Genomic DNA, 19,388 nt, shown 5'->3' on the forward strand with positions numbered 1-19,388 from the left:
ATAAGCAAATTTGTTCGAATATTTGTATCAGAACTTCCAATTAGAAAATTTACAGATATGTTGGCTTCCCATGTGAATTCATCTGATAAATACATATCTCTTGTAGTTATGTGCTTATGTTACTATTGATAAAGTTGTGACATAGGAACTTACATCCAAAATCACATTATTTAGTTTTGTTTTCTAAGGGAAAAAAGTTATTTAGTTGTATATTTTGCCCTATTTCGTTCATTTCTGAACAATAAACCCGAAAACTTAAAAGGCAGGTCAAAATTTTAACAACACCAATACAAACAGAACATGCTTAATTCAGATTAATAGCAAGAGTACATTAGGGAATATATTATCTTTTTCTTGTTCATTTTTTGCTTTAACACGGGAAATCCTAATTTGACACCGTATTTGAGATTGTCGACAATGCAGGTAAGTTAGGTCTAGCTAGCTAGGTAAGTTATTTCATATCTCCCCTGCTTCCACATTCTGGCGTCGACAAACTGGGCATAAATTATTGATCATCATCCACTTGATAATGCAATCCCGATGATAATAGTGTAAGCAAGGCAAGCGAGTAATGGTGATCAGTTGATCATCATATCCTTCTTCAGCAAGCACCTCCAGACAAATAGCACAGTTTGGCGTCTGCCCAAGCATTTCCAATTCCGAACCAAGTACTCTCAATTTCTTCAAATCCTCCATGAATGATTCAGATGCAGGAGTCAGATTGTCCCCGTACGATGTGTCGTCCAAATCCTCGAATCCCTCCTGTTCAGAATCCTCCTCCGTTTCAGACTCCTCCTCTTGTTCCGACTCCTCCTCCGGTTCAGACTCCTCCTCCAGCTCAGATTCCTCCTCCGGTTCAGGTTCCGGTTCGATAAATGTGATGTCCGACATCTGCACATCGATAACCCGGTCGTGGACGGCGGCTTGAATCATCTCCACCGTTTTCAGAATAATACAAGGGTGCTGATCCTCTTCAACACCCACGGTATCAGAAAGATACCTTGCCAGCTTGTCTACTAACTTATCCATCTGCCAACCACACTTAGCAATCGTCCTTTGATACCTAGCCAACCTCTCCATCGTTATCTTTGAATTCCAGCTCCGCCACTCCGCCGAGAACCGCAGCAAATATACATGTGTAGATATGGGAATTGGAGTTTCGAGATCATAATCGTGGAGAATCGGATTATAGTTAGCAGTTACCTTAAAGAGCCGGAATCTGATCGGAAGTACGTCCACGCCGGCGCTGCTTGTGAAGGATCGGTTTATATGGTCTTGGTAAACTACGGTGGAAATATTGCGTCTCTCATCCGGAGATTCACGGCTTCCGGTGACGGTGGTGGTCATGGTTGCTTCTGCGACTAACGTGGTGGACTGCTTTTTTCACTGGTCATAATGGGCGGCGATTAGGTGTTTAATTATATATTAGTCTAAAGCGATTATATTGGTTTTGTATGATTTATAAGACAAAAAGAAGCTTCCGAGCTCATTAAAAAGTCGTCGGAATAAATCCACGTCAATATCGATCAGCTTAACCTTTTCCTTTGTCGTTGTTTAGGCATTCTTGTTTCTTAAGAGTTAAGCATAACTCTCAAGTACTGTGCTGCTGAGATTCCGATCGTGTTGTCAACATTATTTCCGTGGAGGGAGCAACTGACGTGGACCCGAACTATGTGACTTTATTTGGGAACATATATACCAAGGCCAAATGAGTCCTATTCGCTAATTACTTAGTTTCTTGCATGGATCTTAATAATTCTATACTCTATAGGGTTTACATAGTGGCCAAGGAAAGATGAGCTCAAATATATGGAATGGCTTGCACAAAGATGAAAGATTCAAAAGGACATAAAGTAATTCCTTCAATGGGCGCAAGTCACTTGATTCTCATTAATTTCTTCTTCAAGCTGAGCTTGTTCCTTTAACAACTATTAAACTTTCTCTCACACATTTCTTCAACCATATCTATTATCTAGCAAAAAGCATGGTCGGCATGGAGCCCTATTTGGACTTAGTCTTTGCGTTCCTACATCGTTTGTTCATAGCGAGTGACTTTTCGTCATTTACGTCAATTTCATTGAAAAAAAAACACTTGCCGGCCTTCGTGAAAAATATTTGGGCTTGTTCCTTTTTCGACCCAATCCACCTGGGAGCCCAAATCTCGGGTCGGGTCCTCCATCTCCCTCCCCAACCCCGCCATCCGGCATTTCATTTTGTCTTCTATCTCGGTTTACCCGCCACCTTTCTCATCCACCTTTTATTTTTTAAAGGTCTCAACCCATACACGCCTACGCTTTCCACACCTCTCTCTCAATTCCAAAATGGAATCGAGTCTGTCTTCACTGCACGAGCCTCACCATTTCTCTCATAACCTAACCTTTCGAACCCTAAACCCCATACTGAATCGCCGGAATCTCAACCTAGGGTTTCGAACCAATTCCACAGTCTCCGTTTCCGTCTCCAGCTCATTCTCCAAAACCGAACCGATCACCTCCTCCACACCCGAACCGGCCGCGAGCCCGGTCTACACTCCCACACCTCCGAACCGGGACCTCCGGACCCCTCACAGCGGGTGAGTCTTCATTTTGAGCTGAAAATTCTCTGATTCTTTTAGGGCTGTGAATTCAATTGAGTGTGATTTTCAGGTATCATTTCGATGGAACTGCTCGGAAATTCTTTGAGGGATGGTACTTCAAGGTTTCGATTCCGGAACGGAGGCAGAGCTTTTGCTTTATGTACTCCGTCGAGAATCCGGCGTTCCGTAAGAGACTGACGCCGTTGGAGTTGGCTCAGCACGGACCTAGAACCACCGGAGTCGGAGCTCAGATTCTCGGCGCGGGTGACAAGTACATTTGCCAATACAGTGAAGAATCTAGTAACTTTTGGGGAAGTACGTATTTTCTGATTTTGTGTTATTCCTTTGGTTGTTAGATTTTCCGTTCAAATTGTTAGTTTGTGGAGAAATGAAATGCTATTGCTCTAGTGGGTGCCCTGTTTTATTTGCTTTCGTCCGATGAATTATATTAGTATTCTCAGTGTTTCCACCTTAATGTCTTGATTGTTAACTTTGGAATGCATATAGGTAGGCATGAGCTTATGTTGGGGAATACTTTTGTCGCAGAAAAACAATCAAAGCCTCCAAACAAGGAGGTTCCTCCTCAGGTAATATTTGTTATGTTTGTGCACAACTGCATTTTCATAGTTCTTTTACAAGTCTAGCATTTCTGGCACATAATAGATTTGGATACGATTTTGTATGAAGTGTGACGATTCACATTTTGCATAATCTAATGTTATTTAAGACTGCTGTCAAGATATTAGAATTGCTGTGCAAGGTATTTTATTTCCTGTAATAATCATTTGGAGGAATTTTAGGTTTTTTTTTTCTTTTTTTTTCTTGGTTTTCTTTTAAATCTTTTCCCCCACTCATGCGCCGAATTGCACAGGAATTCAATAAGAGAGTAGTGGAAGGTTTTCAAGTAACTCCACTTTGGCACCAGGGTATTATTCATGATGATGGCAGGTAAATACCCCTTTCCCTTTTTAAGACAAATAATACCCTAGCTTTCTGTTAGAGGGTTAGGAAAGTATCTCCAATTTTCAAGTATTTCTGTTTCCTATCATATATATTAAGAGACACTTACCTGCATATGGATGCCATGTTCAAATATGGGCTTCCTCATAAGGGTCTTCAGTACTTTAAAGTACAATCTTGTTCGCGTTGCAGGACAAATTATGCGGAAACTGTGCCGACCGCACGTTGGGAATACAGTACCCGTCCAATTTTTGGGTGGGGTGATGTTGGCTCCAAGCAGAAGCCTACTGCTGGATGGTTAGCAGCTTTTCCTGTATTTGAACCCCATTGGCAAATATGCATGGCTGGTGGATTGTCAACAGGCATTTGCTTATCTCTTGCGTGCTTGCAAATAATTCTCTGGTTTATGTGGATTGATGACTTGTTGTTAACTTTGGAGATAAAACTTTTCTTGCCAAATTATCTTTTAGCTTTTTAAAATGGAATCTCAAAGTCTCCCCATGGTACCTTAGAAACATACAATGGGAAATTTACAAAAGAGCAGGTTTTGGACAGAAAGCTACAATATATTCTTCGCTACTCTCTGATATGAACCAAATGATTATTGCTGCACAGCATAAGAGTTTATGGTAATATTATACTGTTGGTTGAGTTGGAATCCATCTGCGTATGTTGTAGTGCCAAATCTAGTTATTGTTTGACACTAAAAGGAAAAAATTTATAGAGATAACCTTACTGTTAGAGACAGAGGATCTATATACGTTCAACGCTTTTCCCATGATGATTGGAATGCTAAAGTGATTTGTGAAAAGAACTATAAAACACACCTTCAAAAAGGCTTTGTACTTTAGGGATTAGTCTACAAATTAAGTATTAATTGTTGTTTACCTTTTGAATTTTATGGAATTTAATGTACTTGTATCAGGACAGGCCAAGCATTTCAATTATTGTATATAATTATCTGGCTCTAGTTCAGCTCTATCCTTTCCATGTTAGCGGGGGTTAGTTATCTGTCTTGTTGTGGAAAGTACCATTAAGGAACTTTATGCTTGGACGGTCATTGTTTTTTTTGTTTCTTGTATTTCTTTTTACATATGTTTTTTATTTTCTTCACTTTGTGCCAAAATTTCTTCTTTCAAAAACCTGCATACGATTTTCAGGTCATTGCCTCAGGTTTAAATTTAAATCTCAGGTTGGATAGAGTGGGATGGTGAAAGATACGAGTTTCAAGATGCCCCTTCTTATTCTGAAAAGAACTGGGGTGGAGCATTCCCAAGAAAATGGTTCTGGGTAGGCTTTTTATCCTTACATCGACATCTTATAGTGGTAAAATTAAGCTCATTCTTCGTCCTATTATTTGTTAGCATGTGAGCTTCATCCAGTTCCCATTGCGGAAAGGTAGCAGATAAACAAGATCATTTACCCACAATTAAGAAAAAAAGATTCCAATGCATAGTTTTCCAGTTTGCTATAGGGATATTTTGAAAGTTCTGGCTCCTAGTATGTTATTTTCACCAAAATAACTGGAGGATTCTAATGAATGTACGTGTTGGTTCTGAGCCAAACAATTAAATGCTGCAGACCCCGTCTTTTGCAGGGCCTGCTTCTCATTGGCCAAATCATACAATATGCTTCCCTAAGTTAAACACTTAAACTTAATTGTTGCAGCCTTGTACGAACATTTGATATAATTACGGTGTTATCTTTCTTCCTCTAGTGCTTCATCGCTTAACTGATGTCATACTGCAGGTCCAGTGTAATGTTTTTGAAGGGGCTAGTGGAGAAGTTGCTCTTACTGCAGGTGGTGGGTTGAGGCAAATACCTGGGTTATCAGAGACTTTTGAAAACGCTGCCCTGGTACCTCTCTGTGGGAATGCTCTTTAAAATGTTCTTTTCCTCCCTAGTTGCTTCAATTCACTTTATGTTATCCGTTTATGTGCTTTGCCATTGAAAATTAGGTCTAAAGTAGGTCTACTTTTAAAAGTATTTGTTCAAGTACTGTGATTGGTGTAAGTGAGTGTAACATTTTTCTTTTTCAAAATACAATGGGACAAATGCCGAAGTGAAAATTCATGTCTATATGTTCTTGGATTTGCTTATTAGGTAGACGATACAAGCACTTAGTTAAAGCAAATATATGAGAAACAGATAGTTCTGGATTCTTTTCGCATGATATGTTTGTGTACTTATGATGCTATATTTTGCAGATTGGAGTTCACTGTGGTGGAAAGTTTTATGAATTTGTACCATGGAATGGTGTTGTTAGTTGGGAAATCGCTACTTGGGGTTATTGGTCCATGGCTGCAGAGAATGAGACGCATATGGTAATTGAATATCTCATTTATTGTATCCTTCTATGTGGTAGTAACAAGAGTGTCATCCCATAACTTAGAAATTAAGTTTCTATGGCTGGCCCAAATGGTAGGTGTTCTCTAATTTTTTTGGAACATGTGATGCTACTATTACCGTAAATGTTTGAGCTGGTTCTTGCCTTCTATTTAATATCAGTAAGCATCTCATTTATTGAACCACTAACAGATTGGTCTTGTTAATGAGCAGGTTGAATTAGAGGCAACAACAGAGGATCCTGGTACAACATTGCGTGCTCCAACATCAGAAGCTGGACTTGCCCCAGCTTGTAAAGATACTTGTTTTGGTGTGCTAAAATTACAGATGTGGGAACGTAGATATGATGGCAGCAAGGGAAAGGTGCACATTTACTCACACTAACATATACATATGTTTTGTGCTATACTAGCAAAATTAACCTGTCTGATGATAAACCGAGGGGGAAAAAGTGCTGACCTGTTTCTACACAAGCCAACAACTCTAAAAAATGGTTAATTATTTGACATTCACATTTTATATTCAGTAAAAGCTAAAAGTTTTGTTGATTATGCCATGGTAACACCATACTCTGCATTAAAATCCCCCTTTCATCTGCCCTTCCGGAGATGGCATGGTAAAAGCAATGGTTTTCTCTACCTATGAAATTTCTGAATCAATGATCTAGGTTATAACATCTCTACAGAAAGTTATTTTTTCATGTTTGAAAGCCGTGTGCATTTTCTGTTTGGGGAGAGGAGTGTTGGAATACAGAGTTTTTGATACATCACTGTTGTGCACTGCATAGCTTTCTGTGCCCAATCTTAAGCATGACATGAGCCCAAAATCTTCTAAAATGGCGACTAGTTCTATATAGAAATGTAGTATGACTGAATGAGTCATAACACTCACAGTAAAGTACTAACTACAATACCGACTGTTCCTGTATATGTTAGAAATGTAGTATGACTGAATGAGTCATAACACACACAGTATTCAGTCATACACACACAGTAAAGTACTAACTACACTACCGACTGTTCCTGTATATGTTAGAAATGTAGTATGACTGAATGAGTCATAACACACACAGTGAAGTACTAACTACACTACCAACTGTTCCTGTATATGTTAGAAATGGTAGTATGACTGAATGAGTCATAACACACACAGTGAAGTACTAACTACACTACCGACTGTTCCTGTATATGTTAGAAATGCATTTAAATTGTGATACTAAACAAGCCATGCGGTGGATAGAATTGTATCGGTCATTTTCCAAACGTTAAATGTATGTTAGAGTAGGCATCAATAATTTTTAAATGGTCTCTTGGCTCTATTATGGGCAGTTATTAGGCAATGGATCATGGGGTCCATCTCAATTTGATGGTCCATGGATCCAACAAGGACAGTGGTTTTACAGTTTAGTGCTCATTTCCACTAATGTCAAAGAATCATTCTGCTTCAAAATTTTCCGATCTTACTGTATTTTGGCTTACATGTTATTACAGTTCAATTATTCTTATGATTTTGATGACTAATTCAAACTCTTCCTCATATTTGACCATTTTGATTGCATCTCTTTTGTAGATGATATTAGATGTTAAAAGCAACATGGCCGCAGTAGAAGTTGGAGGGGGTCCATGGTTCAGTGCTTGGAAGGGAAAGACCTCTACTCCGGAGCTTCTTAAGCGGGCTATAGGAGCTCCGGTCGATGTAGAAGGGGCATATAATTTGGTTCCACTATTCAAACCCCCTGGTCTTTAGTATCCTGTTCTTTGCCATGTTGAAGGAATGAATCTACCTGTTGTTTTTTTAACTCTAGAACAAAGCATGGACCATGATGATGTTGGTTTGGTGTAAATACAATTGGCTCTTCATTTTTTTCCTTGGCTTCAGAACATTTGTGCGGCCACATCTCTTCAATTTTGTTTACTCTTTAGTTTCTTAAATTCATACTTTTGCTGCTCGTGAGGGCATGGAGCAAGGCATATTGTCTTCCATACGGAGTAGAAGAGTGGTACTAGTCTACTAGAGATGGAAGCATGGCCACAGTGATTTTGGTTTAGTACATACTGCAATACAATAGCACCTCCATTCAAATTGCCCTAGCTTCAAAATCTGTGTACACAGACCTCCATTCATTCTTCTGTCGCTTATTAAAAAAGCTAGTCGCTATATGTAATGAGAGGACAAGGCCAGTGGAACATTTTCTAACAGTAATTCCTTTTGACTATCCCAATTATCGAAGGCAGTAATCTCTGGTGAGTCGTGAGTAACTCAATTATCCAAAGGCATCATATGTATTGCTGTCACCTTCTCCGTGATTAGTTTCAATCGCGAACTTTGTCTCTAGTGTGCTTGCGAATTGCGTACATGAGTCACTCAATGCAAACTTTGAAAGGAAGATCTTGTTTTAACCTCCAAATGCTGTGTTTCAATCTTAACCTCTTTTAACTCTGGTTTTCTTTAAAAAAAATCTTGTTTTTCGCTGTTTTTTAGTTAATAAAATAAAAAATAAAAAAAACAAAACCAATCATCACAACCTTTCCAAATCCCTCATAAAGATCACCCACATTCATATTAATGGTGCACTGGCACGTTGCACCGGTATTGATAGGTATTGTTCATGCACATTACTGGCACTTGCCACCGTTATTGATGGGTAGGCTGCTCACACGACCATGCATCATTAGCATGAGTTTCGCACTGGGTAACAAGTCACCGTCGTACGTGCATAGCATAGACGTAGCAAAAAATCTCTTAAGAGGGTCATATTTTATTAACTAATAAATTAAACTTATTTTCAGTTGTTCTCTAGAAATAACACAATCTTTATATATATACATCAGGGCCGGTCCTGAGATTCTAACGACCTGAGGCGAAAAATTAAAATGTGGCCTCTCATGTGTTTTGAATTCAATCGAGAAAAAAAAAATGTGTATTGATTAAAATGAATTGAACAAAAATATTTAATTTTTATTCATACATAAATTTTTAAAATACAAAAATTGTCTATATGAAAAAGGATAAGGAAAGCTGGGCGGCAATGTGTTATTAGAAAAGGAAAAGGAGAAAGTTATGTCAATAATTCATTGGAAGGGAAAAAAAATGAAGGGTCAGAGCCAAGGGTCGAACCCAGGCCGTGAGGAAAGGAGAAAAGTCATTGAAAAGGAAACAAAAAAAGTGAAATGTTAGAGCCAAGGATCGAACCCAGCTGGTGCTAGACGATTTCCTCTGTTTGTTTTACCAAAACAGCCAAAATATATTCGCAATACATATAAACAAAATTAAAACTCGGAGGCCCCCGGAGACCGGTGGCCTGAGACGGCTGCCTCAGGTGGCAGCCCTCAGGGCCGGCCTTGATATACATACACACATATTGCTATAAGAAAATTTAAGTGTAATGTTTCTAGCAGAAATTGAAAGACCCTTAAATCATGTTGAATAAATTTTGAGATTTGAGATGGACGATAAATATAAAAAAAATTATGTATTACTTTAATTTTGTTAAGAATCGTAAATACGCACATATAGGCATAATGCCATTATGGGCATTATCGATCAATAAGTTAAGAAAACTTTGCAAAGATTTGTATTAATTGGATATATGTAGTGTATTAATAGTGTAACATATTATTTTATTTTATTAAAGTTCAAGAATAATTAAGACTAATTAAGATAAGTGTGTATTAATTTTTGAAAATTAAGACTAATTAAGGATATTCCAAAAATTAAGAAGAGTCAATTTTATTTCATTCCATTAAGGTTCAAAATCTTTGATTCATATATTATTTCATTCCATTAAGGGTCAATTGCTAGCGCCCTTCGCCATGCACATCCCTTTGTTCTGTAAGTTTGGGCTTTTCTTGGCTACTATAATTTTGCGATTCATATCTACCTACCTCTTTATTTTCGTTTTTGGCGCCCTGAATATATCAAAATGGGGGTAGCTTGGCCCTGCGTAGTTGTTTATGCTGTGAGCATCAGCTTGATGATGCTCAACGGAGCTGCACTACCTGAAGAAACATTGGAATTGATAGCCGAGGCCAACAAGAATGGCCCTTATTTAGGCTTGGTCATTCCAAATTCTTTAGAAATGGATCCTCTCCTTCAATCTCCGAACTTCACTTCCTCTAATTTGACTATAGATTTTTCTGGTAATTATACGTTAGTACTGATTTTAATAGAATCCCCATGTTATTAAAATCTAATAACGACAATAATCTCGTGCTTATTATACCGTACCTCTGTGTTTTGTTTTTGTGGGTCTATCTATCTTCAAGGAAGGAGATTTCGGTTTGGAACGATTGCTGAAAAAAAAGTCATATTAGTCATGACCGGACTTGCCATGGTATATATTACTTACTATTAATTGTTTTCTCAATTTTCTTAGCTTCCCTTTAGTCTCTTCTCTCTCTTTCTCATTTCTATCTACAATCCTTTTCTTTGGGGCGTATTTGGTTGAAGATTAATGCAGGAATAACCACTCAGCTCTTGCTAAGCATATTCGATATAGAAGGGGTGGTGCATTATGGCATAGCTGGCAATGCAAACCCAGATCTCCATCTTGCAGATGTGGTCATTCCTCAGTATTGGGCGCATACTGCTCTTTGGAACTGGCAGGTAAGTTAAACCTACCTAAATACATCAATAAGGTCATGTTTTTGACCATAAATGATTCATTGATTTGTTAAGCATGGCGTATCATATATATATATGGTGCTTGCAGAGATATGGAAATGGACCAGAAGATGAGCTACCCCTTGAATCACAAGGAGACTACACCAGAGACATTGGCTACTTAAAATTTGCAAATTATACAGTCAATATGACAGATAGAAGCTCATACGACAACCTGTTGAACAATATCTGGTATCAACCGGAGGAAGTCTTCCCCGTCGATGGAACTCCAGAACAAAGAGAGCACGCCTTTTGGATCCCTGTTGATCCATTCTACTATGAAGTTTCCCAAAAGCTAGAGGTATCTAATTAAAAACAATACACCCTTTCTGAATTATAATTTTGCAAGCACTTTGTAATCCAATTTGTTTACTAAATGATAGAGTAGAGTAGTATATACTAATTAATATTATCTATACTATTTTTTTTTGTTTTGAAAGATGAACAATTCTTAGGTTCACCCCTTGGGTGAATGATCATATTCACCATCTCTTACGTTAAACGCATAATAAACGCATAATTTTCTAATCTAACTATTCATGTTGTATAACGTAATACAAATATTAGCTCTATAAAAAATCAATCAAATTGAAGACCTTTTAGTTATTCATTTCTATGAAATACATGGACGGTTCATCATAATAGTAGTAAGTGTTGTTAGAATCATTCATTTGTTTGATTCAATTAGATAATTAAACGATTTTCGATTCGATTGATTTTTTACAGAGATGATCTTTAAAGGCTAATTTAAGAGATGGACCATTGGATTATAAATTTATTCAGTAAAAGTATGTTAATTGACAATGGAGGTGAATATGCTCGTTCATCCTAAGAATTGTCCAAAAAAGATTATCTATACTATTATTAAGAGAAGAGGCTTTGTTAGCCAAAATAGAAAAAATGTACCATAATGACCCTGAATTATTAAAAAACTTTAAAACTCATAAAATAGATAGAGGTAAAATAGTCAATTTATAAAATAAACATAAAATTGAAAAAAAGAAAAAAAATGGTGAAAGTGGGAAGCAGATAAGTACGTGAAAAAAAAACTACAAACTTCCACAAAAAACTACCCACTTTTTTTTTTTTTTTAAATGTCAATTTTCACACACAGTGTGTATGGGTCCGTCTAGTTTTGTTTATTGAAATAAGGATCCACTTTCATTTATTTCTCAAGATAAGCATAGTATTGACGTGTATATTATTTAGGATGTGATACTGGAAGGTTGCCTAAACTCAACGACGTGTTTGTCACATACACCAAGAGTGGCAAGAGTCCAAAGGGGAACAAGTGCAAGCATTTACCTTGACAATGCTGCATATCGCGACTTCATATATGATAAGTTCAACATAACTCCGGTGGATATGGAAAGTGCTTCTGTTGCTTTGATATGTCTTCAACAAAAGGTGCCTTTCATTGTCATCAGAGCGCTCTCTGACTTGGCCGGTGGTGGCTCTGCAGATTCGAATGAGGCTGACACTTTCGTCACTCTTGCTTCCAACAATTCAGTCACAGTTCTTTTGGAATTTGTGAAACACTTATCTGCTGCTACTATCTCATTGAGCAACATTAATGTTTAATGATGTTTAAAGTTGCGGTGATGAATAATGATGTTTAATGATGTAGTGATGATGAATAATGATGTTTAATGCATGCCCCACTATTTTGCTTCTCTCTGTTTAACTGCATGCTACTTATTGAAATTTTGATGTATTCTGAAACATATTAGTTGGTCAGTGAACTAAAACATATTCGTGTTGTAACAACAATAACGCTCGAAAATAACATTGAAAAATGTTAGTAATAGTTTATTATCATTTTCACCGGATCGGAGAAAAACAGAGGCCCACCGGTCGTTTGCTTACTATATATATATATCTGGTCCCGTGCCAGAATATTAAACCCCTCACGACTTATATTCAAGTGGTAAGCTTGCTTTATTGCTAAAAAAAATCCAAGTTCAGGGTTTAGGAAGGAAAAAAAAAATTGCATTAAACTTTTTTTTTTATCTGATAATTTGCAGACCTAGCTTATGCCTTTGCCAAAAAAAAATACCAATTAGCTAATGCAAATTTATATATAGTTTTTCAGGTTTGGGAAGAAACTTTTTTTTTTTTTTAAATAAGATAAACAACTCAAATGTTACAACTAGTATTTCGTGAGTCGAACTCACAATCTCCTACTTGCGAAGGAGAGACTATGCCACCAGACCAAATGGAACTGGGTGGAAAGGAACTTTTTCTTAAGTGTTTGGTTTAGTTTAATTTCCAATAAATCTAAGATAGCGATTTGATTTGACCACATTAATTAAAAATTAATTATTTACCTAAATGAGCAGTGTCGGATCCAGGATTCAAAATAAGGGTGGGCTTGAAGTTTTCTTTTTTGACTGAAGTGAAAGGAAAATTTAGCACAGTGCCAGTATTTAACTAAAATATATTAGATATATACTTTATTGATATATTAAAAATAAAAACTCATCCAAAACTACTATTTAATCGATTACCGGAAAAAAATAAAACAAAATTTATTTAGTTAGTTAATTATTTTTTGAATAAAGAGCTGGTGCGGCTGCCCTCAAGTCTTGATTAAAGAAACTACTGAATACAAGGGAGGGACATTGAGCCTAAACCCCTTATTACAATAAGCATATTGAGAACATCCTGAATATAAGGAGTCTCTACAAAATAACTGTATTCGAACATGCACCAACTAGCAAAGAGTGCTCTACTAGCTACTCTATTTGCTTTGACAAAGCGGTGACATAACAGAAAGATAACTCGATTACAACGTAGCATAATTACCAATTCACAGCTTTCTTACTATGTTGCCGCTGGAAAATAAATCCGACGACACTTTGTTTCATCCTGCCACTAGGAGCTTGCGATCATTTAACCAATGATTGTCGCATCACTAGGCCAGACAAGGCACTTAGAGTGCATACACAGGCATTTAGCCCGACTAGCCCTACAAGAAACATGCACGGATTTATTACCCACCAAAAGCGAGACAAACCTAAGCAACTAGTGAAACTAAAACTAAAAACATAAAATAACCAAATAGCCCAGGCCTAGCCCAAATGAGGGCCCAAGCCCAAGCCTTGACCCAGGAAAAAGGACGACCATGGGAAATCAACCAAGTCTAGCCCAACCCCACCACAGCCTCCGGCGCCAGACCACTTCTTACTCCACCCCACCTCATTCGCCGGACCGCCACCTTGAACCTACCGCCATTCCCGACGAACCATGAATAAACACCGCCCCAACTAAACAAACCCAATCCCATATCGGATCCAATAGTTCCAACCCAGGACCGATTAATCCGATTGCACCACACTGAGCCTCCAAGCACACGCCACCACCCACCAACCTCCGATCGGTTCGACAACATGTCGCCACGAGCATGCCACCCCCAGCCCTTTGATCCCGCGAAACCAAAAAAGTCCCCCGCACGAGACTTCGAGGAGTGAAACCAAGCCTGATAACCACCACGATCTCCCCCTCCCTTATTGCACCAACAACCACCATGATCTACACGGAGTCAACAAAAGCCAGTCCGACGACGGCGCAAGGGCTCGCTGCCGGACATGGATGGAACGAGAGAGAGAGAGAGAGAGAGAGAGAGTTTTAGGGCTAGAGAGAAAAAAAGATAAAACAAAGTTTATATTTCTTTGCAATATACTCACTGAAAAAATAACCTAACATCTACAAAAAAAAAAAAAAACAAGCCCAACAATAATAAATAAAAAAAACAAACCTAAAGACCAAATAGTTTCAAATCCACACACAATAGAGGCCTTAAAAGACCAGATAGATCCAAAGCCACACACAAAGGAGGCCCAATGTCCAACTTCGAGTCCAATATGCATTGGGAGAAAGAAAAAAAAACATTTAGAAGAAATCAAGAAAATAGGAAGTTTATTGGGCCTCCAACTTCGAGTCAAGCATGTATTGCAGTATTGGGAGAAAGAAAAAAAAAACATATAGAAGAAATCAAGCTAAAGGATTGTTAATAAGGTGTTTCGAACTTGGGGTGGGCTTGGTATTAGTTAGAACACTAAACCAACCCTACATACATGTAGATCCGCCCCTGACAACGAGTAAGATAATCAGGAAGTAAATTATTACTTCCCAAAAACTCAAGGGATAGAGTATGGCGTAAGCTAAATCTATTCCGCCCTTGTATATAACTCATTTTGGATCCCTAACTATATCTGATGCAGGAGCATATAGAGAACAATTAAGTGACTTTAATAACAGCCAAAATCAAGGCAGCAATAAACATGGCAGCACATTAGTGTTGATTTCTTTCTCATATATTTATTTATAATTGCATAGATTTAGCGGTATTTTTATTATTAATTAGATAGATTTGATATTCATTTTGTAATTTTCCATTTATTACTTTTCCTTATCTTGATTTGACTCTTATGCTATTTTAGCAAGAGTTTGTCATATTTGTAAAGAAGTTTTCTTGACATTATAATGAAAATATAGCCGCTTTTCAGCTGCCTATAAGGAGTTGTGTTCTTCTTATTGCTGGTGATGTGTGCTATTACACATGTTATGGTCTGCAACAGATTTTGTTGACCACATCATGATTGCTCAGCAAGAAAATAAAGTTAGAGAAATTAGTTAGGCTAAAACAGAAACTGTTAAGCATTGCTTAGTGTGTAAGCAAATCTGTTACGATCGATTACTATATAAAACCATGTAATTAGCATTGTATAATCATTCTCTAGAAAAAGCAATACAGATTCATCTTCGTCCTCATCTCTCTCTTCCTCTATCTGTTATTTCTCTTAGTCTTTCTGCAAATCTCTAAATCTCAGCACCGTCGCCATCAATATCAAAAATGAGGGTGGCTTGGCCTTGTTTAGTTGTTTATGCTATGAGCATCGTAGTAGTGCAGGCTGCACTCTTAGTAGAGACGTTGAAATTGATCGAAGAGACCAACGATAGAGGCCCTTATTTAGGGTTGGTCATTCCTAATTCTTTCGAAATGAACCCTCTTCTTCAATCTCCAGATTTCATTTCAGCTAACCTGACTATAGATTTTTCTGGTAATTACATGCAAATTAACACAATCCATACAGGATGAAGGTACGTACTATATATACACTAATCTCATGCTTATTGATGTTGCCTCTACTTTTTCTTTTCTTTTTGTGGGTTTGATTCAAGGACGGAGATTTCGGTTTGGAACAATTTCTGAAAAGAAAGTCGTATTAGTCATGACAGGACTCTCCATGGTAATTAATCACCACTGTTTTTTCAATTTGTTTTATTCATTTCCCATTAGTCTATATGTAATTATATATCGATCTGCAATCCTTTTCGTCTGGGCGTCTTTGGCTGTAGATTAATGCAGGAATAACCACTCAGCTCTTACTAAGCCTATTCGATATAGAAGGAGTGGTGCATTGTGGCATAGCTGGCAATGCAAACCCAGATCTCCATCTTGCAGATGTGGTCATTCCTCAGTACTGGGCACATACCGCTCTTTGGAACTGGCAGGTAAATTAGGCCTATCTATCTAGCTAGGTAGATTAAATTGATGTCTTTGATTGACCTGTATATATTGTTCCATAAATGGTTAATCAATTTATTTAAGTCTTGCGGCATATATATGGTGCAGAGATATGGAAATGGGCCGGAAAATGAGCTACCCCTTGAATCACGAGGAGACTACACCAGAGAAATTGGCTACTTAAAACTTGCAAACTATACAATCAACGTGACAGACTCATCTGACAACCTGTTGAGCAACATTTGGTATCAACCGGAGGAAGTCTTCCCCGTCAATGGAACTCCAGAACATAGAGAGCATGCCTTTTGGGTCCCTGTTGATCCCTTCTACTATGAAATTTCCCAGAAGCTAGAGGTATATAACTGTAGTCAAGGGTATCTAACTGAAAACAATGCACCATTTTTCAATTATAATCTTGGCGAGCACTTAATATGTTCATTAAATTAATTTGTTTACAAAATGATGAAGTACAATAATATTCTAATTTATATACATTTCACTATGTACGTATTGGTCCACTTTAACCTCTTTTATTTCTTAAAAAAAGCATAATATTCACATTTATATGCTGTTTAATTAGGAGATGAAACTGGAAGGTTGCCTAAACTCAACAACATGTTTGTCACATATACCAAAAGTGGCGAGAGTTCAAAGGGGAACAAGTGCAAGCATTTACCTGGACAATGCTGCTTACCGCGACTTGATATACAATAAGTTCAACATAACTCCGGTGGACATGGAAAGTGCTTCCGTTGCCTTGATATGTCTTCAGCAAAAGGTGCCTTTCATTGTCATCAGGGCTCTCTCTGACTTGGCCGGCGGTGGCTCTGCGAATTCGAATGAGGCTGATACTTTCATCGCTCTTGCTTCCAATAATTCAGTCACAGTTCTTTTGGAATTTGTCAAACATTTATCAGCTGTTACTGTCTCACGTACCGAGCAGCATCTAGCTAGGTGTTGTGGTGATGAATTATGATGTTTAGTGCTGCATGTGGTACTTTTATTAGTGGCATGCTCGGCTATTTTGCTCTCTTCTGTGATTAATTGTAAAACTAAAAGGTATGCACTTGGTGAAGAAACAATACTGTTTGACGGTAATATTTTGTGAATGTTATTAATCGTCGGTACCATTTTCACAAGAGAAAATGTGACAATTTGAGTGGTACGTTAATTCGAAGTAGAATTCTTTTTTCCATGATTCTTTTTGGAGATATTTAATCTCCTTTATCCTGAGAAAGATCAACGACTTTGAATACGTGGACAACTTTTGGCTAATGTACATTTTGTGAGCCAAAACCACATCCTAGCAATTGTCTGATAAACAAATATGATTGTGGAAATAATGAATACAAAGATGGCATGGATAAGTTTTTTAAATGGAGAGTGATAACATTCATGGTTTATTACTTTATTAAAAACGAGACACAAAGAAAGAAGAAGAAAAACAAAAAGAAAGCGGAGAGAGCTTTTAAGACTACATTGTTACTAAGTTGAATTCTAAACAGAAATGAACATCCCATTTATAGGCATAACAATTGCAAATTACAATACTACCCTTTTCATATTCCTAACACACACACACCCCCCCCCCCCCCCAACCATCGGTTACAAAAATATATATACCAAAGCAATTTTATAAATGATATTGAAATTAAGTTCATGGCAGAGCTTGATGAATGCATATTTTTAGCCCAGAGTACAATATATTCGATTAGGCTTGTTAACGGAAAAGGTAGAAACCTAGCATACAAAACCCTAGTCTCGATCGAGAAGAGATTACAGTAAGGTATTATCAGCATGACAAACCCTAGTTGAGTTCAAATATTCAAAATAAAAAACCCTAATAATAATACAAACCCTAGCCCACATTATCTAACAAAGCTTTTAGTTCATTAATTTGTTATAATTTATGAGTACTATGGCACATATATGGTGCTCGCAGAGATATGGAAATGGGCCTGAAGATGAACTACCCCTTGAATCACAAGGAGACTACACCAGAGACATTGGCTATTTGAAGTTTGCAAATTACACGGTGAATGTGAAAGATGGAAGCTCATATGACAACTTGTTGAACAATATCTGGTATCAACCAGAGGAAATCTTCCCCCTCATTGGAACTCCAGAAGAAAGAGAGCATGCCTTCTGGGTTGAGGTTGATCCCACCTACTACGAAATTGCCAAAAAACTTGAGGTAATCAATTACGTACTTAGGCTTAAACTTATTCATTCGGAAGATCCTGCTATATGTATATACGTTTTTGTGAGATTAACAGTCAACCAAAGACCTACTGAATCAATAGCTCACTTAAAGGTGCATGAATGTGGTTCAATATAGTAGAACAGCGTACTCAATGATCAATCAACACCCTTTTATCTTATTAACAATAATTAGGCTAGTTACTAACTAATCATATATATGCTTATTTATTTAGGACCTAACACTTGAAGGCTGCATAAACTCAACTACGTACGTGTTTGTCTGAAACACCAAAAGTGGCAAGAGTCCAAAGGGGAACTAGTGCAAGCATATACCTAGACAATGCTGCTTACCGGAACTTCACATAAGATAAATTCAACGCAACTCCAGTGGACATGGAAAGTGCTTTTGTTGCCTAGATATGTCTTCAGCAAAATATGTCTTTTATAGCCATTAGGGCTCTCTCAGACTTCGCCGGTAGCTCCTCCGATTCGAACGAGGCTGATACCTTCATCACTCTTGCTGCAAGTAATTCGGTTATAGTTCTCTTGGAATTTATCTCAGAGTTGTCAGCTGCTACTTTATCTAAGAGCACCATCCCCGTTTTGTAGTGTGATTATATATATGATGCCTATTTTAGAGGCATGCCCATGCATCTTTTGCTTATTTCCATGATTAATCTCTATGCGACTTTTGTATTACAATAATGTAGATACCTCTACTCTCTACTAGCAAAGGCTAGTTTGCTATCTCACCAAGCATAATTAACACTCTCTTTGGGACACCCACAAGCCATGGTGAGGCCCAACCGCTACTTGCATCTTGTAGCCCTATGTTCAAGCTACGCTACGTACGGTATCCGGAAGTCACAAATCCGTTGCCGGGAAGCCACCTTTCCGGCCTTGCAAAGTTGCCTTCACAAACATGTTTTCTAGACTAGAATAGTGATTTCTAATATCCCACATCTAAGAAAATGTAAAGGAGAAGCATTCCTTCACCTATAAAAGGAATGCCTCCTCCCACTTAAACTCCACTCCATTACATCTCTGGTAATCTCGTTAGGCCGCAAGGCTCGACACACTAGTACACATTCAAGTGGACGTAGTCTCCCGCTA

At 37.7% G+C, this 19,388-nt stretch overlaps 4 protein-coding genes and 1 pseudogene across 4 annotated transcripts; 4 read left to right on the plus strand and 1 right to left on the minus strand.

The window, feature by feature from the left end:
• Positions 1 to 288: 288 nt before the first annotated feature.
• LOC133736044 (uncharacterized) lies at positions 289 to 1,664 on the minus strand. Its single transcript, XM_062163481.1, has one exon. The coding sequence runs from the start codon at positions 1,345 to 1,347 to the stop codon at positions 457 to 459; it is 891 nt and encodes a 296-aa protein (XP_062019465.1). The 5' UTR covers positions 1,348 to 1,664; the 3' UTR covers positions 289 to 456.
• A 585-nt stretch (positions 1,665 to 2,249) lies between these two features.
• Positions 2,250 to 7,748, plus strand: LOC133736041 (tocopherol cyclase, chloroplastic). Its single transcript, XM_062163478.1, has 10 exons — positions 2,250 to 2,572; positions 2,646 to 2,890; positions 3,083 to 3,162; positions 3,447 to 3,523; positions 3,728 to 3,897; positions 4,728 to 4,825; positions 5,285 to 5,392; positions 5,743 to 5,859; positions 6,095 to 6,244; positions 7,451 to 7,748. The coding sequence occupies exons 1-10, from the start codon at positions 2,322 to 2,324 to the stop codon at positions 7,625 to 7,627; spliced, it is 1,473 nt and encodes a 490-aa protein (XP_062019462.1). The 5' UTR covers positions 2,250 to 2,321; the 3' UTR covers positions 7,628 to 7,748.
• Positions 7,749 to 9,676: 1,928 nt separating this feature from the next.
• On the plus strand, positions 9,677 to 12,227 carry LOC133736043 (bark storage protein A-like). The gene is made up of 5 exons (XM_062163480.1): positions 9,677 to 10,020; positions 10,147 to 10,214; positions 10,331 to 10,486; positions 10,593 to 10,844; positions 11,753 to 12,227. The coding sequence occupies exons 1-5, from the start codon at positions 9,804 to 9,806 to the stop codon at positions 12,122 to 12,124; spliced, it is 1,065 nt and encodes a 354-aa protein (XP_062019464.1). The 5' UTR covers positions 9,677 to 9,803; the 3' UTR covers positions 12,125 to 12,227.
• A 3,077-nt stretch (positions 12,228 to 15,304) lies between these two features.
• Positions 15,305 to 17,215, plus strand: LOC133736042 (bark storage protein A-like). Its single transcript, XM_062163479.1, has 5 exons — positions 15,305 to 15,606; positions 15,728 to 15,795; positions 15,905 to 16,060; positions 16,182 to 16,427; positions 16,654 to 17,215. Exons 1-5 carry the CDS (start codon positions 15,399 to 15,401, stop codon positions 17,047 to 17,049), a joined length of 1,074 nt encoding a protein of 357 aa, XP_062019463.1. The 5' UTR covers positions 15,305 to 15,398; the 3' UTR covers positions 17,050 to 17,215.
• A 776-nt stretch (positions 17,216 to 17,991) lies between these two features.
• Positions 17,992 to 18,884, plus strand: LOC133737961 (uncharacterized; annotated as a pseudogene).
• The last annotated feature ends 504 nt before the right edge of the window (positions 18,885 to 19,388 follow it).

The sequence above is a fragment of the Rosa rugosa genome, chromosome 3, assembly GCF_958449725.1.
Source record: "Rosa rugosa chromosome 3, drRosRugo1.1, whole genome shotgun sequence".
NCBI classification, from domain to species: Eukaryota; Viridiplantae; Streptophyta; class Magnoliopsida; order Rosales; family Rosaceae; genus Rosa; species Rosa rugosa.

Excerpts from the sequence above, each read along its gene's own strand:
- LOC133736042 (XM_062163479.1), top strand. The coding sequence starts at position 15,399 with ATGAGGGTGGCTTGGCCTTGTTTAGTTGTTTATGCTATGAGCATCGTA. Across the intron at positions 15,607-15,727 it reads CCTGACTATAGATTTTTCTG|GACGGAGATTTCGGTTTGGA; the intron begins GTAATTACATGC and ends GTTTGATTCAAG. Across the intron at positions 15,796-15,904 it reads TCATGACAGGACTCTCCATG|ATTAATGCAGGAATAACCAC; the intron begins GTAATTAATCAC and ends CTTTGGCTGTAG.
- LOC133736041 (XM_062163478.1), top strand. The coding sequence starts at position 2,322 with ATGGAATCGAGTCTGTCTTCACTGCACGAGCCTCACCATTTCTCTCAT. Across the intron at positions 3,524-3,727 it reads ATTATTCATGATGATGGCAG|GACAAATTATGCGGAAACTG; the intron begins GTAAATACCCCT and ends TTCGCGTTGCAG. Across the intron at positions 3,898-4,727 it reads GGCTGGTGGATTGTCAACAG|GTTGGATAGAGTGGGATGGT; the intron begins GCATTTGCTTAT and ends TTTAAATCTCAG.
- LOC133736043 (XM_062163480.1), top strand. The coding sequence starts at position 9,804 with ATGGGGGTAGCTTGGCCCTGCGTAGTTGTTTATGCTGTGAGCATCAGC. Across the intron at positions 10,215-10,330 it reads TCATGACCGGACTTGCCATG|ATTAATGCAGGAATAACCAC; the intron begins GTATATATTACT and ends ATTTGGTTGAAG. Across the intron at positions 10,487-10,592 it reads CTGCTCTTTGGAACTGGCAG|AGATATGGAAATGGACCAGA; the intron begins GTAAGTTAAACC and ends TGGTGCTTGCAG.
- LOC133736044 (XM_062163481.1), bottom strand. The coding sequence starts at position 1,347 with ATGACCACCACCGTCACCGGAAGCCGTGAATCTCCGGATGAGAGACGC.